Here is a 20,345-nt window from a genome sequence, read left to right on the forward strand (position 1 = left end):
TCCCATTACATACATTAATAGTATGATAAATACGGACGTTCTTCATGTTTAAAATATTTAAAATGATGACCTCATTGTGTTATATTTACACAACCACACCACAAATTTTGCTAACTGTAAACATATACTAGTATAATCCAAGCTAAGATTTTTTGCAAGACAGCAACATAACTGTTCTGTGAATACATTAAATAACTAGCTCAGCCTTCCTGTTAATACTGTAACAATCTTTGTGAATAACTTTCAACAAAAAATACTTTATAAACCTCAGAAACTGAGAAGTAGTAAAAAAAGACTTGCAGTATTTCCTCATTTCCTCTGCTGCGAAAGGCTGAAGCAGCTTTGTATACAAAACATTTTCTTGTGGATATTTGTGCATGGTTTCCACAGACCTAAGAGAAAGTGATTCAATTCTTACAGTCAAAATACATATATATATATATATATATATATATATATATATATATATAAACACTTGACTTTTATTTTCAATCATAAATCTCTTACATGTTTTTACCAGATAGCAGAAATGTTCTTTGACAATAACTGCACATATTCTTTCATGTTGACATACTTGAAATAAGACAATAATGGCAAAATAGACAAAATACAAAAACCTGGCTATTTTCAATGTACACAGCCCCAACAACCCTGTAAACATGACTATCAACTTTAATACTTTTAAGGACCCGCCTTTGATTTGGGGATTTGTTCTAAGTAGCAGAAAATGAAACAACTAAAGATTTCATTATATACAGTCAGTGATATTCATGAGTACAGGAAACTGCTGGAGATTTAAACTAATTTTGGGATTGCCAGGTGAGTAGTTTTCCTCTCATATCCTGACCGATTGGCCCTTGTCCATTGCACTTCTCCATTCCTTTGTAGATTTGGCCCCTTGTACATCCTACAGATAAGGTAGATTCATTTGAAAACGGCAACTTCAGAACTGAGGGAAACAGACAAAAGTTTTATGGTTAATGAAACTTATAGTACAGTCAGTTAGACAAAAGTACCACTCAAAGAAAAACGCCACATTAATTTTGTTCCTATGAAAAAAGGAACAAAGTGAACAGGCTTTGCACAGCATTCTGATCAGATTTCATGTCCAGATCTGTTCCAGTGATGGATTGCGGACCTTCTACAGCTCTGCCCTGTAGTGCACATTGTGTTATTTCATAAATAAAAAGTGTGCATATTTTTCAAAATATAAAAAATATTAACCAAATCAAAAATATTTGTTTTTGCCTAGTGCCACAAATCAGGAGAAAGCACTGTCTCTGCAGCTACTTTTTCTTTTTGTGATATTAAGAGTATCAACAGTAACAACCAAAAGTACAGGTCATTCTTTGTTTTTTAATAAAATATTAGAAAAACAATATCTTACATTCTTTAGGAATTCCTCTGCAACAATACGAGCTCGAGCATTGACCGACAGTTTCATCTCACTGATCTCCTTGTCAATCTCCTCCATAAAGTGAATGACAAAGTCCACCAACTTGTGCTTGTACATCTGCTCCGTGTGGAAGTTGGTGATCAAAAAGCTGATGTCATACCCCTGAAAGTAAAAAAAAGAGGTACAACTAATTATAAATAAATTATTTGTAACTGTTTATTAATTATTTTTGCGCAATAGATTTCACTTCCTCACACATTACCTCAACTGGCTTCCTCCGAAGAATAAAAAAGTTTTCTGCTCTCATCATCATGAAGCGCATGAATTTATGGCAAAGGATTTTCTCAATCTCATCAGCCTAACAGATGGGGCAGAATAATTGTTAGATTGCGAAAATATTACACTGATATTAAGCAGTTTACATAGTATGGGCCTAGATGTAGTTACCTGTTTGACAGCGATGCTGACACGGACAGAATTGATGGATCCTTCTATAAGAACCTTCTCCTTATCATTACGGCTGATCACTACAGGTTGGAGTAAAAGTTCCTTGCTGCTTCTATTGTCAGAACAAAAAAAGAAATAATAGTATCAGGTGTTACAAGATAATTTAACTAAAATGAAGAGCTTCTGTCTTTCTTCACTGATGCCGATATAATATACAATAAAATTTTAACTATAGGTAAAATTAGATGGAGTTTTTTGTGTGCTGTGATGACATCTGCTCGCTGTATCCTGCCCATACCTGGATCATATTTTAAAACTCCTTGCACAAGTTTGGACAGGTCTGTACATGCATCAAGGCCATTCTACAAACAGCCTCGAACCACAGGGTCTACAAGAGCATACTTAGAGAGGCATACCTGACTTCTACTTCGGGCTTGTTGTGACGCTCCACCACCTGAGAAGAGAAGTTCTCCAAGCAAAGGGCTGCCTGCAGAGTGGCCCTCACAGCATTCAAGTATGGACGCAGAGTCGCAGTCTGCACAAAACACAACAGTCAATAGTGTCCATGTGTTTGAACTTTTAGAACACACACACACACATATATATATATATATATATATATATATATATATATATATATATATATATATATATATATATATGTATATATATATATATTTATATTTATATTTATATTCATTTGTTTGGATATTTTTCTAAAATATTTTAATTTGTAATTTGTAAATGACCACATAAGGCAAGTTACTCTCATTTATCTTTCTAAGATTTTTTTGTTTTGTTTTTTTACAGCGATCTCTGTGCATGATGATCAACTTAACGCGTGTGTCATTTCAGTTTATAGCATGGTTACAGCACACGGGTTTACAAATGTATAACAAATACACAAATGATTGAATAAATTGCAGACATCATCCCTTGCTTATCTGAATATGAACAAAAGATGTTAAGACGTGTCTGAGCATCACTGCTAAAATGTATCAAGAAAAGCTGTGCAGATGCTTCCATAAACAGTAACTGAACAACAATTCTAACATCAGAGAGCTCCTTCGCAAGCTCAGTCAGTGATGTCAATCACGGCTCAACCTCACCTATCGAAAACCTCCCGAGCAGCAACACGGTGCTGTTCTGCATTTACAGTGAGCTGTAAAAGATCTGTATAACTATAAAGAATAGAAAAAGGGAGCAGTTAGTGCATATACATTACCATTTTGCAGCTGTAGAAGACGGAAGTTCTACTGCCACGCCTGGGACTCCTCTTCCGTAAATCCTACATCGCGGGTGCGTTTGTTAGTATTCACGAACTCGTCTGAAGAAGCGATTTGCCTTCTATTTCAATTGCCACTCCGCCCATACATTGTACCCGGCGTACAAAACAAGGGCTATTGTTCTATATCAGCAAATAGACCACATCATCATCCATTTATGGAAAAAAGTACATGAAAAGACACCGTGCAAGTGATTGTGTAGTTAGTAAGACTGAAAAGCAAAAGTCTTGCTTATCTTTTCAGCAATGCATAGCGTAATGGTTTGTTCCGGTTGTACCATGTAAAGTGATATTCTTCTTGTATATTTGTAATTTTTTTTAAATTATAGTTTTGAATAGTTATGTTTGTGCTTTATTGTATTTTTATGTCGTTTGTCTTTTCATTTATATATTTGAACGAATTACCTCTTTAAACAAATACTTGACCCCTTCATGAGAGGAATGGTTTATTCCATCATGGACGCCATCCACTGACGGTAAAATCGTTTCTCCTTAACATTTTTAAAATACATTATTTTCCCTTTTACTACTTAGTTTATAATTGTCATATCGAATATGGTTTGCAAATAAACAATACTTTAATTGTGGCTAGGTTATAGCGACCTTTGTAAGAATAAGAAGCCTTTGTTGCGGTTTGGGGCCGAGTGGCCCCTCACTGCAGTAATGGCGTGTACGTGAATTTACGTGCGTGCGTGAATGTGGGTGTGTGGTCATAGGTTCATCATTTCACATTAACATTATTGACTATTATTTTACCTTTGTCCCATTAAAATCACATAGGTGTTGCTCATCCTTTTCCTGCCTGTCTGCATCATGAGTGAACTCAAGGACTGCCCCCCATTGAAGTACTATGACTTCAAGCCAGTGGAGCACGTGAAGGTGTGTCCTCGCTACACGGCTGTGCTTGGCCGCTCAGAGGATGATGGTATCGGAATTGAAGAACTGGACACTCTGCAGCTGGAGCTGGAGACTCTCCTGTCCTCAGCCAGCCGTCGCCTCCGAGCTCTGGAAGAACAAAGACAGGTAGGATTATTAAAATCTACTCCATAATTTTGGTCCTTCTAAGTTAGTTGTGCACATTTACAAATACAATTGTCTACTCTCACATACATTAACTATTTACAGAAAAAGCCCTGTATTCACAATTGTGGTTTTGATATTGTCTCACTGTATTGCAGATCCTCACAGACTGGCAGGACAAAAAAGGAGACAAGCGGTTTCTAAAGAGTGGTAAAGACCCAGATCCTGCTGCCACATCTCGCCATAAACCAAAGAAGCAGAAGTTGGATAGCAAAGGAAGTCATGCACCAGGTCCTGGACCAGGTCGACCCAAGTCTAAAAACATCCAGCCCAAGGTTCAAGAGTATGAGTTCACAGAAGAGCCACAGGATATTCCTCGTGTACCAAAAAATGATGCCCCTAACAGGTACACCATGCTCATTCAGGGTTTGTTTACTTAAAAGTGACTTCCAATGATCAAACCATTATTTATAGATTCTGGGCATCAGTGGAGCCTTATTGTGCTGATATAACAAATGAAGAGATCCGACTGCTGGAAGAACTTTTAAAACCGCCAGAGGACGAGGCAGAGTATTTCAAAGTAAGGCAGAAATACACAATGATCTTATTAATTCTCACTTTTTGTTTTACTTTAGCAGTGTGAATTTTTCTGTTTAGATTCCTGCACTAGGAAAACACTATTCTCAGCGATGGGCTCAGGAGGATCTGTTGGAGGAGCAGAGAGAAGGAGCACGAGCCAATGACAAAAAGAAAAATATGATGGGAGGACCATTGTCTGAGCTTGATGCAAAGGGTAAAAGAAATTTACAGTGACTGACAAAAATGTTATAATTTCAGTTGTGTGTTATTGACTAGTCTAGCCTATTTTTTTTTCTTATTGATTCATTTAGATGTTGACTCGCTGCTAAAAAAGTCAGAATCTCAGCATGAATCCCCAGAAGACGGCTGTCCTTTTGGCCCTCTGACACAGCGTCTTCTCCAGGCGCTCGTTGAGGTAACGTCATAAAATGCACTTCTAATAAACCATATTTTGAAAAACATAATCAAACAAGCCTGTGATTATTTTAGGAGAACATTATATCCCCTATGGAGGATTCTCCCATCCCAGACATTACTGGCAAAGATGCTAATGATGGGGCTGGAACTTCTCCTCGGAGTCAAGGAAAAGCTTTCAGGTGAGCTCAAATAAAATTATAATGTTAATAAATATGCAGTTTGTCTTAATTAAAAAAGATACTCCTGCACAATCTAGGATGTGAAAATCTTTAGTCTGTTAACAAAAGGTTTCTTAAATCATATGATGAGAATCCACCACTGCTGAGCAATAATGGAAATTGAAATGGTAAATGGTCACATTTTTCTATAGCGCTTTTCCACCTTCAAGGCACTCAAAGCACTTTACAACAAGGAACCACTCACCCATTCACACACACATTCACACACCAGTGTACGCAGACACTGTGGGCAAGGTGGGTTAAGTGTCTTGCCCAAGGACACAACGGCAGCATTCATCTGTGGGAGCTGGAATCACACCAGCCAACCTGTGGGTCAGTGGATCTGACCGCTCAACCTGTGATGTTTTTATGTCGAGAAACAAAAGTATTGTGGTTGTGTGCAGTGTGCCCCACACACGTTCACTGGAGGCCAGGATCAAAGAGGAGCTGGTGGCCCAGGGGCTGCTGGACTCGGAGGAGAGACCGGGTCCTGCAGGAGACTCTGAGGATGAGGTCCTGGCTGAGCTCCAGAAGAGACAGACTGAGCTTAAGGCTTTGAGCGCTCACAACAGAGCGCGCAAACAGGAGCTGCTTCGGTAAGTACTGCTGTCAGCTGTGTGTTCAAACGCAAGGTTTTCATTAAAAAACAGTGGTACTCTTGGGCACAGTTGGTGACTGATGGGTTGTTTGTGTTAGTTTTAAAAGAAAAAGAAGACTTTGACTACAGGATGAAAGTAAACGTTCCCATGCAGTAATCTCAGATTTATTAACATGAACAGCCTCTATGTGCTTTCTCAATTTTGTGTGATGCTATGAACAAATTTGACACATCAGAACTTAAAGTAAAGATGGTAATTATATTCCTCTTTATTTTTTAATTCTAGGTTAGCAAAGGAGGAGATGCGCAAACAGGAGCTGAGGCAGCGAGTAAGAGTAGCGGACAATGAGGTCATGGAGGCATTTCGACGAATTATGGCAGCTCGGCAAAAGAAACGCACTCCAAGTAAGAAGGAGAAAGACCAAGCCTGGAAGGCACTGAAGGAGCGAGAAAGCATCTTGAAATTACTTGATGGATAAAAATCTCAACATTCAGCGGTGACTTGATTCCATGATGAACAGAACAAGAGACTAATGATTAAAGGTGGTTTTATGATCAGTAAACAGAGCTCATTAGTGATGTCCACAAGCGGATACCTGGTTGTATTTTCCTTTTCTATTTGCTTTATTTGTTGTATGATTATGTTTTTCTCATTGTAAGTTTGTCATGAAAGATATGCCGTTTAATAAATAAAGACTGTCTTTTGTTTTTTGTTAGAGTAGTTTCTGCTTTCATCCAACCTTATATAAATAAGACTAAACAGTGCACCCTTCATCATTGGATTTATTTTTTTTATTTTGTTTTTAGTATCTGTCTTTAGTTCTCTTAATGTTTTGTCATATTTCAGAAGCTCGATTGTAGTTTTGTTGTGGCGTCAATTCACAACTAGAGGGCAGCATATCTTAAGCCTGATAAAGATCCTCTATATAAACATTGTGTGCACTATTTTAGTTTCCACAATATGTAAATCAGTAAGGCCTACTTTATAAATATTATACTTTTTTAATTTTAATTTATTTTTATTTTTTTAGATTAATAGGCTGTTTACTGGAGAGAGAATCTCTGGACATGGTAACACGTGGTCATAGACCGCTACAACTAGGTCTGTATGTTCAGCTTCTGTTGCGTTGCATTAGTGACCCATATTCATTCATGTGGTGTTGTTCAGGCCTCCTCCTGTCAGACAGAAAACCCCATATCACCAGATTAAACATGCACACAAATAATGGACTACCTTGTGTATAAAAGCTTTTAATAGCGCAGACCTATTGAATACTGCTCACAGGTAAACGGTTGCTGAATGGACTGGCGCAGCGGTGGCCCCTCCAGGCTGGGAGCAGCAGACTCGCCTTTGTTGGGTTTGTTGTCTCTGTAGCTACACTCAGGGCAGGTGGGTTTTGTATGCACTTATCTCATACATGTTCAGTGATGCTCATCATCTGTTTGCACATCCCGTTAAGCGCTGGAGACTGATCCTCTGAGCAGGTCTATGGTCCAGGTGTCTCCAGGGCTCTTGACAATTCAACTTCAAGGATGCGGTGATCATCTCTATTATAGTACGTCTTTTTAAAGTAGGTTACTTTTTCTGCATTTCAATAAATGCCATTCAGTAGGCTGAGTCCACGGGATGTCATACCATTCTACACAGCATATTTTAAAAAGGAGATGAAGGTCAGGTAAGAATTCTGTGGTTGGTTTTGTCTCACCTTTGGGGAATCTGTCTCACTGTGTATCTTTGTCTCCTGTCACGCCACATGCAAGGGACAGATGATTCAGAATACGGGACTACCATGGTGTAGGCAGGCCATGCGCTGACAGAAACGTGTTTACACGAGAACACACTGCACAAACCTCTCTCTCCATTGGCTCTTTGTTTTGTCGGTTTTGTATGAGCTCCGGTTCTCCTCCTACTCCACCTCCACGCTGCGTTCCTCAGCTGGAGGGTCTTCACAATATTGTGTTCTGTCAGCCTTCATGCTTTAGATGCACATGGCACTTTTGTGTACATTTAAGGGGTGGAAATGGAAAATAACAAAACAAAACACAAATAAAAACAAAAATCTAAAGCAATAAAATATGAAAATAATGTATATAGCAGGTTTAAAAAGATACTACTATCACAAATGGACCTTGTGGTTGCCAGTGCATAGAGAAATACAAGTTTTTCTCATTCTCAGTACATGGACAGACCCTGGTGTGTGAATGCTCAGACCTGCCAGAATTCACTCACTGAGCTGCAGAGGCTGCACTAGCACTGATTCAAGACTGGCTGTTGGTGCTGGTGTTTAGGTCATTTTAGTTGTAAACCAGCTGGAACCCAAATAAGAGACAAATGTGAGGCTCATTCTGCTTTCTGATTGGATATCATCTTGAGAACCAAACCACTAAATTATCACATAAACAACTTTGCCATCTTTTTTTGTAATTAAAAATACATCAATCATATAGCCTATGATTGTCTATTGTTTACCTCATACCTGGGCACACAGATGGGTCAAGTTTATGAAATTAAAAATCTAAATTTTACATCCAGTCCATTGCCTTTGTGGTTCTGAAATGTCCAGAGGTTGGGACAGCTGCTGAGAAGATCCTCTGTCCTCCCAGACCACGCCTAGTCACTCCATTCTCACAGGGAGCCTTTGTCCTCAGGGCTGTGTCCTCTTCTGATGTCATGGTTTGTCCTAACAGTGCTGTTGTCACTTTGAAAACCACACTGACATAACATACAGCATAAAGCAGCCTGCCTATAAGCCAGTTGGAATTTCTAACTAGCAATTTTCAATAATACATTCTGTTGAAATTTGAAGTAATTAAACTAAGAAAATAATAGTCAAAAGGAAATAAAAACCTGAATATAGTAATTTTTTAAAGATAATTTCTGTGAAAAATTATGTACAATATTTTTACCACCATTGTTTCCTTAAACAAAAAGGACCAAGGTTTTGTACATAAAACCCTGCTGTAATCCGTCCCTGGTCTGGACTCTTTGAATCCCATTTGCTTCTCATTTGCATGGCAGTTGAAGCTCTTCTTGTGCTACTTCCCAACTCTGCAGCTCCTATGCAAATCAACATGCTTTTTTTTCTGCCCACCTCACCTGTCTGCTCACTACCAAGGTCACCACATGTTTCTGCAGATCCCTTTTTGTGTCTTCAGGCCTTTGTGATAAGATATACATTCAGTGGTAATACAGAAATTGGTTTACAACAGTCTACAGCATTACAGACTTAACTTTTATACACAAATGACAGAAAGGAAAGGCAGAGATGTTCTAGTAACACTAGATACGAACAATCTCATTCATCCACAATGTTTATTATGTCATACTTTGTTTCTCCGATTGTTATTTTGCCATATTTAAAGTCACAATGTCCATATTTGTAGGTAAAACTAGTGACTAAAGCTGTTTGAAAACCACACTGTATGAACAGAAACTGTATTTTTTGCATTAGAACACACAGGATATAGCATCTCACCTTTTCCCCAATAATAAAATCAAGGTTTGGCACATTTGTTTAGCTGGGCTGCCCTGGTAGCAGTAGCACTATCCTGTGAACTGTCTTTGGACACTTTGTTGAATCACGTGATATTCACTGGACAGATAAGATGGAGAGGCCGAAAAGGTGGATAAGAATGAAGTGTGTGATTGGCTGTAAATATGGACGCAGAGGTCAAGGCTCTTGTGAAATATGTTTGACTTTGGAGATAAGGATTGATAGCACAATTAGAACATCTATGCCGAGCTTTTAAATATGTGCATATTACTGTAAATGTAAAAGAGACACAGACACAGAGGTTAGTGGGACAGAAGGAGACTTTGTTGTCTTTTACATCTTACAAATAATTAGGCAATATTTTTTGGGGGGTCAGTATTTATGATCTGTACTTTTTCTTTTCACCACTGGGAGATGTTTTATTTTTTGGTTATACAATAAGCTGTATTACATGGTTGAATTAACTTCTATGACTCATTACAGGAGCAAACTAACTACTAAAGTGTTTCATTCTGCTGTTTATTTATTGCAGCTCATGCTTTTTAAACAACATTGTAACTTTAGAATAGTTTTTGTGTTTTAATTCTGCTTTTGGGTTATTGTGTCAGTGGCTTAGTTTTACTATGATTGTTTATTGTCTATATTTACTTCAGCACACACACTCACACTTCAATATGTGTTACTGACAGCATCTATACCTGGATGTTTCAAGTGACAAAAAGCAATATTTGAATGACAGCAGAAATTGCCTTTGTTGATAATAATGCATCACATCAACATGCAGTGTGATCACACTGAATTATAACAATAGTTTCAGTCAAATTTTTGAATGTAAATATGACAAATTATTATATTATTATTATTATTATTATTATTATTATTATTATTAGCAAAATTGACTCTTGTGAGCTTTAAGTCATGTTATAATGTTGTTACTTCCTCAGTAACTTGTGTTTTGCTTCATTCACACATATTTGAGAAACCCTTTATTATCAGTCTGTCTACATCAGGCATGTCCAAACTATGGCTCAGGGGCCAAATGCGGCCCTCAGACAATTTTTTCTTGGCCCTCAGACTTCCAGGTGAAATGGCCCAAATTACCTGTCATCAAATAAAAATACTTTTTATACTGCACGTTTTCTGAAAATCTATCTTGATAAAGCTAATATTTAATATTTAGTGTGTGATTTTAATCTTGCGTGAATAAAGACTGATGGTTCATTCTAATGTGTTAAACATGCACAAATTTCATTTATTCACTGTACTGAGCTCCACTCTACGGCCCTCAATCGGCCCTCTGCTTTATCTGTGTTTAGATATGTGGCCCTTGATGAAAAAAGTTTGGACACCCCTGGTCTACATCTCCAAAGCTCAAAATGCTCTGTTCCACCTTGTGATGTCATGTAATGGTAGTTTTCATGTTAACAGCTACATTTGGCCTTTTGTTTAGTAGAAATGGGAAATTCTAGGTCTGAAATTATCCAAATAATTCTTGTGAAGGTGTATGGAATTTAAAAATACAGCAAAGCTCTTCCTGTATTACCACATGACATCACAAGGTGTTTTCTGTTTGAGAGAAAAAAACACCTAAATAAGCAGGATTTGTGTGTTAAACATGTGTGAATGAAACAAAATAAAACTCCAAATATGTTTTTGATGAGGAAACAAGATTATAACATAGAGCAGAAAATAGTGTAATATGGGCCCATTAAAAAAGTAAATGCTGTTATAACTATTACTTACCATTCACCTGGCTATTGTGTCTATCAATATATTTTACAAATTCACTACCATTGTTTAATTGTAGGCTTATATTAGTGTATCATCAATGCGTCAGTAACATTTTAGTCAACTAAGCTTTTAGCAAAATTGCTGTTCAATGACACTCGCTCAGTACTTCTCACTTTTTCTCTCATATTTCCTCTGCTCTTACTATCGCCAGATCATTATCATTCTCCCCTCACTGTACTGAAGAGCTGGACGACCGCCCACATGGTTCTGTTGAGAGACCCCTAACAACAGCAGCAGCAGAGCACGGAGAAAGAGAGAGAGAGAGAAAACTATAGTCTGAATAAAGTGAGGCTAAATATAGAGTGAGCAGGCCTTTTTTCTCCAGTCCTTATAAAGAGTTGAGAGTGGATCCGCCTGGACAATCCTTTGCAGCCCCCTTAGGATGGAGTACATCACACTATGTTTTGAGGGAGCTTAGCAACCACTCTCTCTCTCTTGCTTTCTAGCGATCTCTCTATCTCTCTATCTAAATAATGTTGGGATGAACATACTAAAATAGGAGAAGTCCAAGGGAACTACCAAGAGAAACAGTGCAATAAAAAAATATGAGGGGAGTTCCTTTGTATATTCCATTGAGATATATAAGCCCCAACCTCCCTGATCCAAGAATATCCCAAAGATGGATTTTGCATTTGAATTTATATCTGGGAACAAATCTACAGCTTGTTTGAAGATGCCTCTTTTTGCCTAATTTGATAATCTCTTCTCAGTTTTAGTAAGAGCTTTTGGCAAATAGAATTATAGGCTCCACACTTGGCCCTCTGCTAAAAGGAGATGTCTTGGATCATTGGAGGCAGTTTGAGGTTAATTGTCTAAAGGTTTGACACATGGTTTTGCACACACTTTTGGTCTGATTGTTCAAAAGACTCCAGACTTTATATAGACAGCACTTGGCGCACATCATATCTTTAGTATGATTTTGATAAGAGGAGAGCGTGTGTGTTTTGTACTTTCCTCTAGAGCCGCAGGCAGTTGTCTTCAAGTCTGACAGATGCTGTTGCTATAACTCCATAGAGACACAGCTGTCTGCATGCATTCATATTAGACTGTTTGGTTTAGGATTTAACCTCCACCTCTTGATGTATTGTATTACAAATTGCAAGTAGTTCGTGTCAACTTTGTTTAATGGTAATATTTTGAAGCTGAGTATAAGTTCAGTTCCACAGTTTTGTAATACGTTTATTCATCACTTACGTACTACTCTCTATTCTAGTCATTCCCAACCAAGGGATCTTCGAAAAGGGGTCCAAAATAGATGAAGGCATTGCAATCCTAATTTTATGTAGTACTTTATAATCATTACTATGCTATAACATATTTATTAACAAGACAATTATTATTCGTTACTGTACAGTAGCTTATCAGGTAGAAGGATGTTAGAGTTGCTGATGTGTCCACAGGTAAAATAGGGGTTGCTGGGAAAGGCTGGGAACCACTCTTCTAGTCCATACCTTATCACAGCCACTAGGATGTTTTCATCTTTACAGTTAAAGAAATCTAGACAACTTTCTTGCAAAGGAAAAAGCACATGACTAGATAAGTTTCAAAGATGGGGCTCAGTAGTGCCAGAAAGACAAACTCCCTGGTTCTTCTCAAGACATATTAACAATCCAACAGCTGTGTGTCATCATTGGGAGTGTTGAATGTGATTTATTCCTGTCTCCACTGCTGCTCAAGTAACCGCCCACTATTACATCAGCAGCCTCTCAAAAGCCCCTTAAGTCGTCCGTATGAACAACTGTCTCACCTATAGGACCCTATAAAAATCTGTAAACATGCAATTTCAATTCTAGAACGTAGACCCCCTGAAAAAGAGCTGAATCAATCACCTCATGAGGCAACCCTTAAATAAATAATACATTTAATTTTTCCTTCTTTGTAATAGGAAAGCAGATATTTCTACCCTGTAAATTCAAGATTGTTGTTTATTTTTGTTGCTTTTTTTTTTTTTTTTTTTTGAGGACTACAAAGACCATTAGCGTTTTAATTGATCAGTCTCCTTTGTTTTACCTCCATTCTGGACTTTTGAACATTCTGATGACATAGTATTTTAAGGGTGTATAGCACTGTGATTTAGATGTAGCCATATGTGGGTTTACCATGCTCCATAATTGCTTTTTTGACTAATGCTGTCATCTGTTGGCACTGACATCTCAAAGTGCATAGGGCAAACTAGGGACAGAAGGTTTACGGCAGGTCTTGCACTTTCTAATCTTGTTGTACCATCCATCATGGTGTATGTGAGAATGTAACTATTGCCCTATTGTGTTTTAATTAGCAATCAGAACACATACATAAGGTAAAGAAGAAATAATTGAAGAAAAGCAATGTTTTATAGGTGTTCAGACAAGTTAGCACCACAGGGCAGTCTCCATATTGTCAGTTTGTGGTTATACTGGTCCCACAGAGGCAGGAAGTTCAGCTGTCTCTGGCTGTCAGCACAGGGCCCCTCTACAAAACTCAACCTGTTGCACCCCATCCCCCCTCAGTGACTGCTGCGTCTGCGGTCTAGCTGGACACTCTTCTGGTTAATATAAGCATGTTATGATGAGATAAGAAAACTGGCACCGAACCAGCAGACAACTACTTTACATCTGAGGAACCCACACAGAAGCAGAGAAACGTAAGCATATGTCCACAAGAGAGTGGATTGGGGATACACTGAAATCAATCTATTAATTCAAAGTTCATCAACAAACAAAAAAACAAACAAACAAAAAAAAAAAAAGATGTTGTCTAGTGTGTAGCAGCAGCTGTCTAGATGAGTAACAATATCTTAATGTCACAGTATGTTTTTTCAGCTCACAGTCATAATAGTCTAATATTTTGTTGGTTTTCCTGAAATTTTGACACAGGAACTTTTTGATTTTGTGATTTATTTGATGTCAGTGTGAGTACATGACGGGTGTATCCTGGAAACGTAAGTCTTTATTGTCTGATTTGGGTAGAATATGGCACAGAAATATAATGTAGAGCTGTTGATAAATGCAAATTCGATATCTGGGGAAGTTTTAAAACAGAGACAGGTCCTAGGTAAATAAATCTGTTTCCTTTTAGTGGTATAATGTAATTTCTTACTGTCATATTTAGTTGTTGTAATTGATAATGATGCCCCAAAATCCTCCAAAACATTATTAAAGATGTGAAATTTAGAACAAATATAATTTTTATTCAAATACTATTCAGTCAAACTTTTTTTTAAAATCTGTTAGTTCCCCATAGCCCTATAGGGAAACACTGATCTAATGTCTACAGCTGGTGAGATTGACACGCAGCCCTGACCTCTCATGACCCTCACATCTACAGTAGTTCTGGCCACAGCTCCCTGATCCTCGCCTACTCCTGAAGCCTCCCTGTCTAGTGTTACCCATGCTACATTAGCTGCTCACATGCACAATGACACAGAACAAACCGCTCTGATGTGAGATTTGTGTGTGCATGCCAACGCTGCCAGACTGGTTTAGCCTGGTGGGTGAAGTGAACAGGGGAAACAGGAGGCTAAGACCAATATTGGATTTGCTTACAAAACAATAGGTTTATTTATTTTCAGTGATCATCGGGGAGCCACAAACTCACAGCTTAATGGAGAAACAGTAGGACCAGTAATCATTCTGCATGTGAAAATCTTACAAAAAGAAATCCAAATCAACAAAAACGGTTCAACTTGATACAACCTTTTTCTGATATTAAAGGTTATATTGTAATGTATGAGCTACTGTGTCCAAATAATTTCCATTGTAGATTAATAAAGTTTGGCTAAATCTAAAAGAAACTGTGGTTGAAACATTACCTAGGAACATACTGTTGTTGTGTCCCTGAGCAAGACAATTCACACACATTGGCTATTAATCTTAAGTGGCTAATTGGGACAGGAGGACCAACCATCATCTATTATGGATTTTCCAAGATAAAGAAATAGTGATAGTGATGTCTGGAATGATTAAGTGAAACGAAGAATTGTGGGATCATGTGAGATTACTAATCAATAAATAGTTTTAAGGTCAAGGACACAAAAGCTCACAGTGGTTCCCCATTAATATAAAATAAAAGGAAGAGGGTCAATTTTTGGACCTCTAAGAGCCACAGTCCGGGACCAGAAACCCCCAGATCATCAGTGTTGAATTTTAGGGACTTACATAGCAAAAACCTGAATTACATAAAGTTTGAAGATTTTCTGAAACCACACTGAAAAAAAAAGGTCACTGGATTTGTGTAAAAAAGTTCTGGAAAGCGGTTGCATGCAATAAAATTATGTTTAGACTTTGAAACTTATTTCGATCCTCTCTACACATATTTTTCTCAGAACATGAATGTCACTTTTTCATGTTGATGAAATTTGATCAAATCATGCTGAATATGCATCTTTATCTTATGTTACCTTATCGTGAAATGTATAAGTCTGTATAATTTAATTTAATTGATCTAAATTTGTAAAATAATACAAAAACAGTCTTTAGTTTTCCACAGTTCTGTATTGTCTTAACAGAATCAAACACACAGAGACACACAAGTACAGAGACACACAGTTTGGAGCTGGACAGAGTGAAGATTTATTCCAGTGAAGAAGCTCTGGTCTCTGCCTGTGGACACAGGAATAACACGATTACATTCTGATGATCTACTCTGTTGTACATGTTTAAATACATTTAAAGTGCCTATAATGGACCAGAACAGAATCACAAGAACATTAGAAGTGTATCTGCAGAAACAAAACTCACCGTGTGCTGCTTTTCTTCCTCTAAACGCAGTAACAGGGAGGGCATCTGGTATAAAGTCTCCTAGTGCCACATCACCCTGTAGAAAAACAATAACTGTTTCAATAGGAAGTTCATTTTGAAAAATTCTTTTAAAATAATTTTAGTTGAGTGAGTTACTTTGTTCATCTGTGCTCTGTGTTTTGTTGGTTCTCAAACATCTTCCTTTTTCCTGAAACATCAGCTGTAACATTCATGAACTTCCCCACAGCTCCAGCAGAGCTCTGGACGTCACTCTGTGTTTGTAGACGACTCTGGAACAAACACATTCACATCTGAGTACAACTGTCACACTCCTGTAGACGGACAGTCAAATATAATTTCTTTCATGGAAAAAGTCCTTACATTAACTCTAATTTCAAATAAAACACCACAAACATGTTTTAACAATGACGACATTCTAGTCCAGAGAAGCAAATAAAATCTTTGAAAAGATTTACCTCCAGATCAGCTCTAATAATCCTCCTGCTCCACACTGTGTGTCCTCTGCTCCTGGATCTGTCCTGTGTCCTGTTACATTAGAATTTTCCCTCCAAAAGTTTTGGGGAGGAGAATTCCAGAGGGACGAGCCTCACCACAGATTATAATAAAGTCATGTTTCCTCAACCTGATTAAAACATGCAGGTCTCACATCAGCCACAATCAAGTGACCTTTGTAAGATGCAACATGCTGGTCAGAGAAATGTAAAAAAGTCATGTTATTGTTGTCAAATTAGTTTTTGTAATTTGAGCAACCCCTCTGAGACATTTTTTTCAGTATGTATTGCTGAACAACATCATGATAAATGGTCACATTTTTATATAGCGCTTTTCCACCTTCAAGGCACTCAGAGTGATTTAGATCAAGGAATCAGTCACACATTCACACACCAGACACTAGGCGCAAGGTGGGTTAAGTGTTTTGCCAAACGACACAACTGCAGTATTCATGTGTGGAAGTGGGATTTGAATCGCCAACCTTTGAATCAGTAGACAAATGCTCCTCCAGCTGAGCTACTGACATCATTCATTTTAGGGTTTACCAAAATATAGAGCTTGACAAGAACCACTGAAGCAGCTTACAGCCCGTTTAGCCTTGTTGCTATTCAGAAAACTTGATGTAGGTTTCCATCCCACTCTTGGCATGCTTCATTTGAACAGCCCAGACTGTGACAAAAAGTGGCACTTGATCTACTGCTTGCTGTCGACTGGCTGACACGTTTTCGCTTAAGTTATTTTTGCATTTGATATGAGCCGGCACACCTAACTGGGATCACATTAAATCAAGTTGATCAGCTAATGACGAGCGCATTGATGAACACACCCAAACGCAGCTATGCAGTAGATGAGAGCAGGCAGGTTTTTCAACAGATGTCCTCATAGTCTCTGTTCGGCACTTCAGCATCACCAGGGCTACCTGCTCCAGCTGGCCGTGCGTCTCCTTAGCTCCGTCTCGCCAAATAATTACAGTCTTCACACCCCCAGCCGCTGCCTGTTAACAGTGACTTTTGAAAACCTTCACACAATTACAAAAGAAACTGAGCCACCAATAATATGACTTTATGAACATTATGGCTTAAGGTTTGTCATGTCCAGTTTCCATCAGTGTTACTTTATTATTTGGGAAGATTGTGTGTGTGCTCTGATCTAGGTTTTGATACTTTACATAGTGTGACCAGATTTTTTAAATTCTAAACTGGGACACACCTGGGTTGGGATGGTTAGTCTAAATAAAATTGTGAAAAGATTGCGTGACATTGACCATTCTCAACTCACTTGTGGGTCAATATAGAATCGGAGGAACTTCTTTCGGTGCATTTTTATTTTTATTTTTTTGCCTTATGGTCATTTTCAAGCACTCTGTTCTGTATTCTAGCGAAACAAATGATAAATTATTGCCCCCTTTACTGTTGGCAGGTGTCAGATTGGTCAAAAATATGGACAGCTAGAGCATTTCTTGTATGAAACACCGGGACAAATCAATGGTTTTGGATAAATCTGCTGAGACATGGAACACGGGGCTCAAAACTGAGACTGTCCTGAGTAAAAAGGCACATTTGGTCATCCTAACTTTGCAGCGACATCATGCTGGAGGTGTATTTCAAAGTATTTCTATGGCCGAATGTTAGTTACCATGGTGACACAATGCACACATTAGCAATAAAAACTACCAAAAAAGTTTTTAGATAATCTGAAAGCTCAAGAAAAAATACAAAATCAATTTAAACAACACATTTTCAAGAAGCTGTGATCAATATGAGCGTTCATGGTCCTGTTTAGGTGTTTGATTCTCAACAACAAGGCAAAAGTGAAAAACGTTTGGCTAATGCTGGCTAGTTTGTGATTGTAATTTTATGTTTGAGGTACTTTTTTTAAGTGCAGAAAATCAGCTAACCTGTTGTAGTTCCAACCCAGTCAGCTCCGTCTGCTCAGACTTTGAAAATAAAGCTCACATTAAGTATAATAACAGAGTAACAGAACTTCTAACAGAGTAGTGCTTTAAGTTTTATCAAATTAAAATTAAAATACATTAATAATAAGCTCCAGACTGTCTAACCTGAATGTCATGCAAGCCACAAGATTTAGTTTGAGTGGGACATTTCCACCCATGTGAAGGATAAGAGCATTAAGTGTCTCCAAGTATTTTAGTGTTTCGTGTCTGGCTTGTGTCACTCTCACCAGTGCAGAAGAAGTGGGCGACGCTGTAGGTGTGAGGGAGCCATGTAGACTGTCAGATGGGACACAGAGCAGAGTCCTGATTATACTAAACCTTATATATCCGTGGGCATTGCATTAGCATTAGGGATGCAACAATAACCGAAATATCATGATATTGTATCGTCAGAGTTTTCATAATAATATCGTGGATCATGGTGCAGCAATAGCTAAAAAAAGACAGAGTACATTGAGCTTGATCCTTTGCTCCGTTTCAATGTAGACTACAAGAAGAAATAACAGTTCTAAGCACTTTTAAGTCTTAGTTCTTTGCTTTAAGTCTTGCCAAGGCATTTTAAGAGAAAAAAAGTAGCATATTAACAGTTTTGTTTGCAGCCTCCACATAATATTGTAATAAATATCGTACCGTGAGATGTATATCGTGAAAATATTGTACAGAGAGATTTGGATATTGTTACATCCCTAATCGTGAGCCTCCCCACCATATCGTGAGCTTTCCCATAATTTCGTAATAAATATCGTACCGTGAGGTTCATACAGTGACGATATCGTATCGTGAGACTTTCATATCGTTACACCCCTAACTAGCATTCAAATATTGTCTCACAAATTCAGACACTTTCATCCCCTGTAGGTCATTTAAAATCCTATGTCATCAAAACGTTAAAAATTCTATAACAAAAAAATAAATAATTAGAATTTCCAAGGTATACGTATTAATTATTTGGTTTCTCTGTTAAGAAGAATGGAAAAAGTAATAATTAAAAAGTAAAATTTATGATGAAATGTGTACTATATCTGTAGATGAAGTGACACTGTAGTGACACTGTAGACACAAATGAACTGTAGTGGTCTTAACTTTTCTGTGAAGATTATATCAACAAAACAACAAAACACAATTGTAATTTTTTTTAACCAGGTTCTGATATCACTGATGTGTCTGAGTGGTTTTCATTTGTCAAATTTCTAAGGATTTTTTATATTTTGTGATATTCTGAAGATAATCCCGGTTTTGCCATTGAAATTGCATTGTGTTCCACTTCACTTTTCCCTCCAGTTTCCTCCACTCCATAATTTTGTATGTTTTTGTTTACAATTAGGTAATGTTTTGTCTGTGTTCTGGATAATGTTGAGATATTTGGGTTTGAATTTCTGGGACTTTAATAATAACAATAATAACACTGACCTTTGAGTTGTATAGTATAGTGTAAAAGTGCTCTGCTCATATAAACCTAAATATGCACCCAACCCCAAAATCTTTAGTGTAGAAGGTATTCGGTACAAGAATATAGCTCAATTTTAACAAAAACATCAGACAGAAGTCCCTAATGTTGTCAACAGAGAAGAAAGGTTTACACACAAAAAAATATGACTTGTATTTGACTTGACATACTGGTCAGATCGGCTGAATTTTAGAAATATTTCAGGTTCTGCAACTTGTACAATCAATTTGGCAGTTGAGCTACTCTTGACACTTTCTTATCCATGTCAGTTATACCTGAAAGGTCAGAGCCATTATATGTGTTATGTCATGCTCTGTGGGACTGGGTCTTGTTCATTGTGAGTATAACTTTGCTAAGACAAATCCATGTTATCAGAGTGGCAGTTGTGTATTACAGGGCCCTGGGGGGATGGGGGACAGAGATTTGCTATTTGCTTTAAGAACCATGGTAAATATAGTGAGAGTTATC

General features: G+C 37.7%; 2 protein-coding genes across 2 annotated transcripts; one reads left to right on the forward strand and one right to left on the reverse strand.

Annotated features, from left to right (window-relative positions):
- Positions 1 to 458: 458 nt before the first annotated feature.
- LOC110171161 (actin-related protein 2/3 complex subunit 4-like) lies at positions 459 to 3,228 on the reverse strand. The gene is made up of 6 exons (XM_020936849.2): positions 3,069 to 3,228; positions 2,260 to 2,378; positions 1,844 to 1,955; positions 1,659 to 1,754; positions 1,388 to 1,558; positions 459 to 949 (listed from the first exon to the last, which is right to left on the reverse strand). The coding sequence occupies exons 1-6, from the start codon at positions 3,069 to 3,071 to the stop codon at positions 944 to 946; spliced, it is 507 nt and encodes a 168-aa protein (XP_020792508.1). The 5' UTR covers positions 3,072 to 3,228; the 3' UTR covers positions 459 to 943.
- A 57-nt stretch (positions 3,229 to 3,285) lies between these two features.
- On the forward strand, positions 3,286 to 6,676 carry tada3l (transcriptional adaptor 3 (NGG1 homolog, yeast)-like). Its single transcript, XM_055160433.1, has 9 exons — positions 3,286 to 3,604; positions 3,909 to 4,151; positions 4,307 to 4,554; positions 4,623 to 4,728; positions 4,806 to 4,941; positions 5,039 to 5,142; positions 5,217 to 5,323; positions 5,767 to 5,958; positions 6,247 to 6,676. Exons 2-9 carry the CDS (start codon positions 3,942 to 3,944, stop codon positions 6,437 to 6,439), a joined length of 1,296 nt encoding a protein of 431 aa, XP_055016408.1. The 5' UTR covers positions 3,286 to 3,604; positions 3,909 to 3,941; the 3' UTR covers positions 6,440 to 6,676.
- The last annotated feature ends 13,669 nt before the right edge of the window (positions 6,677 to 20,345 follow it).

This window comes from Boleophthalmus pectinirostris, unplaced genomic scaffold, assembly GCF_026225935.1.
Source record: "Boleophthalmus pectinirostris isolate CB_2022bp ecotype Guang Dong unplaced genomic scaffold, ASM2622593v1 HiC_scaffold_3, whole genome shotgun sequence".
NCBI lineage: Eukaryota > Metazoa > Chordata > Actinopteri > Gobiiformes > Gobiidae > Boleophthalmus > Boleophthalmus pectinirostris.

What these genes read in the sequence shown, in the direction of transcription:
- LOC110171161 (XM_020936849.2), bottom strand. An exon ending in AAGCCCGAAGTAGAAGTCAG is followed by an intron (nt 1,956 to 2,259) that starts GTATGCCTCTCT and finishes TTCTGACAATAG; the next exon opens with AAGCAGCAAGGAACTTTTAC. An exon ending in TTCGGAGGAAGCCAGTTGAG is followed by an intron (nt 1,559 to 1,658) that starts GTAATGTGTGAG and finishes TTTTACTTTCAG; the next exon opens with GGGTATGACATCAGCTTTTT.
- tada3l (XM_055160433.1), top strand. Translation starts at nt 3,942, where the DNA reads ATGAGTGAACTCAAGGACTGCCCCCCATTGAAGTACTATGACTTCAAG. An exon ending in AAAAATGATGCCCCTAACAG is followed by an intron (nt 4,555 to 4,622) that starts GTACACCATGCT and finishes CATTATTTATAG; the next exon opens with ATTCTGGGCATCAGTGGAGC. An exon ending in GTCTGAGCTTGATGCAAAGG is followed by an intron (nt 4,942 to 5,038) that starts GTAAAAGAAATT and finishes TGATTCATTTAG; the next exon opens with ATGTTGACTCGCTGCTAAAA.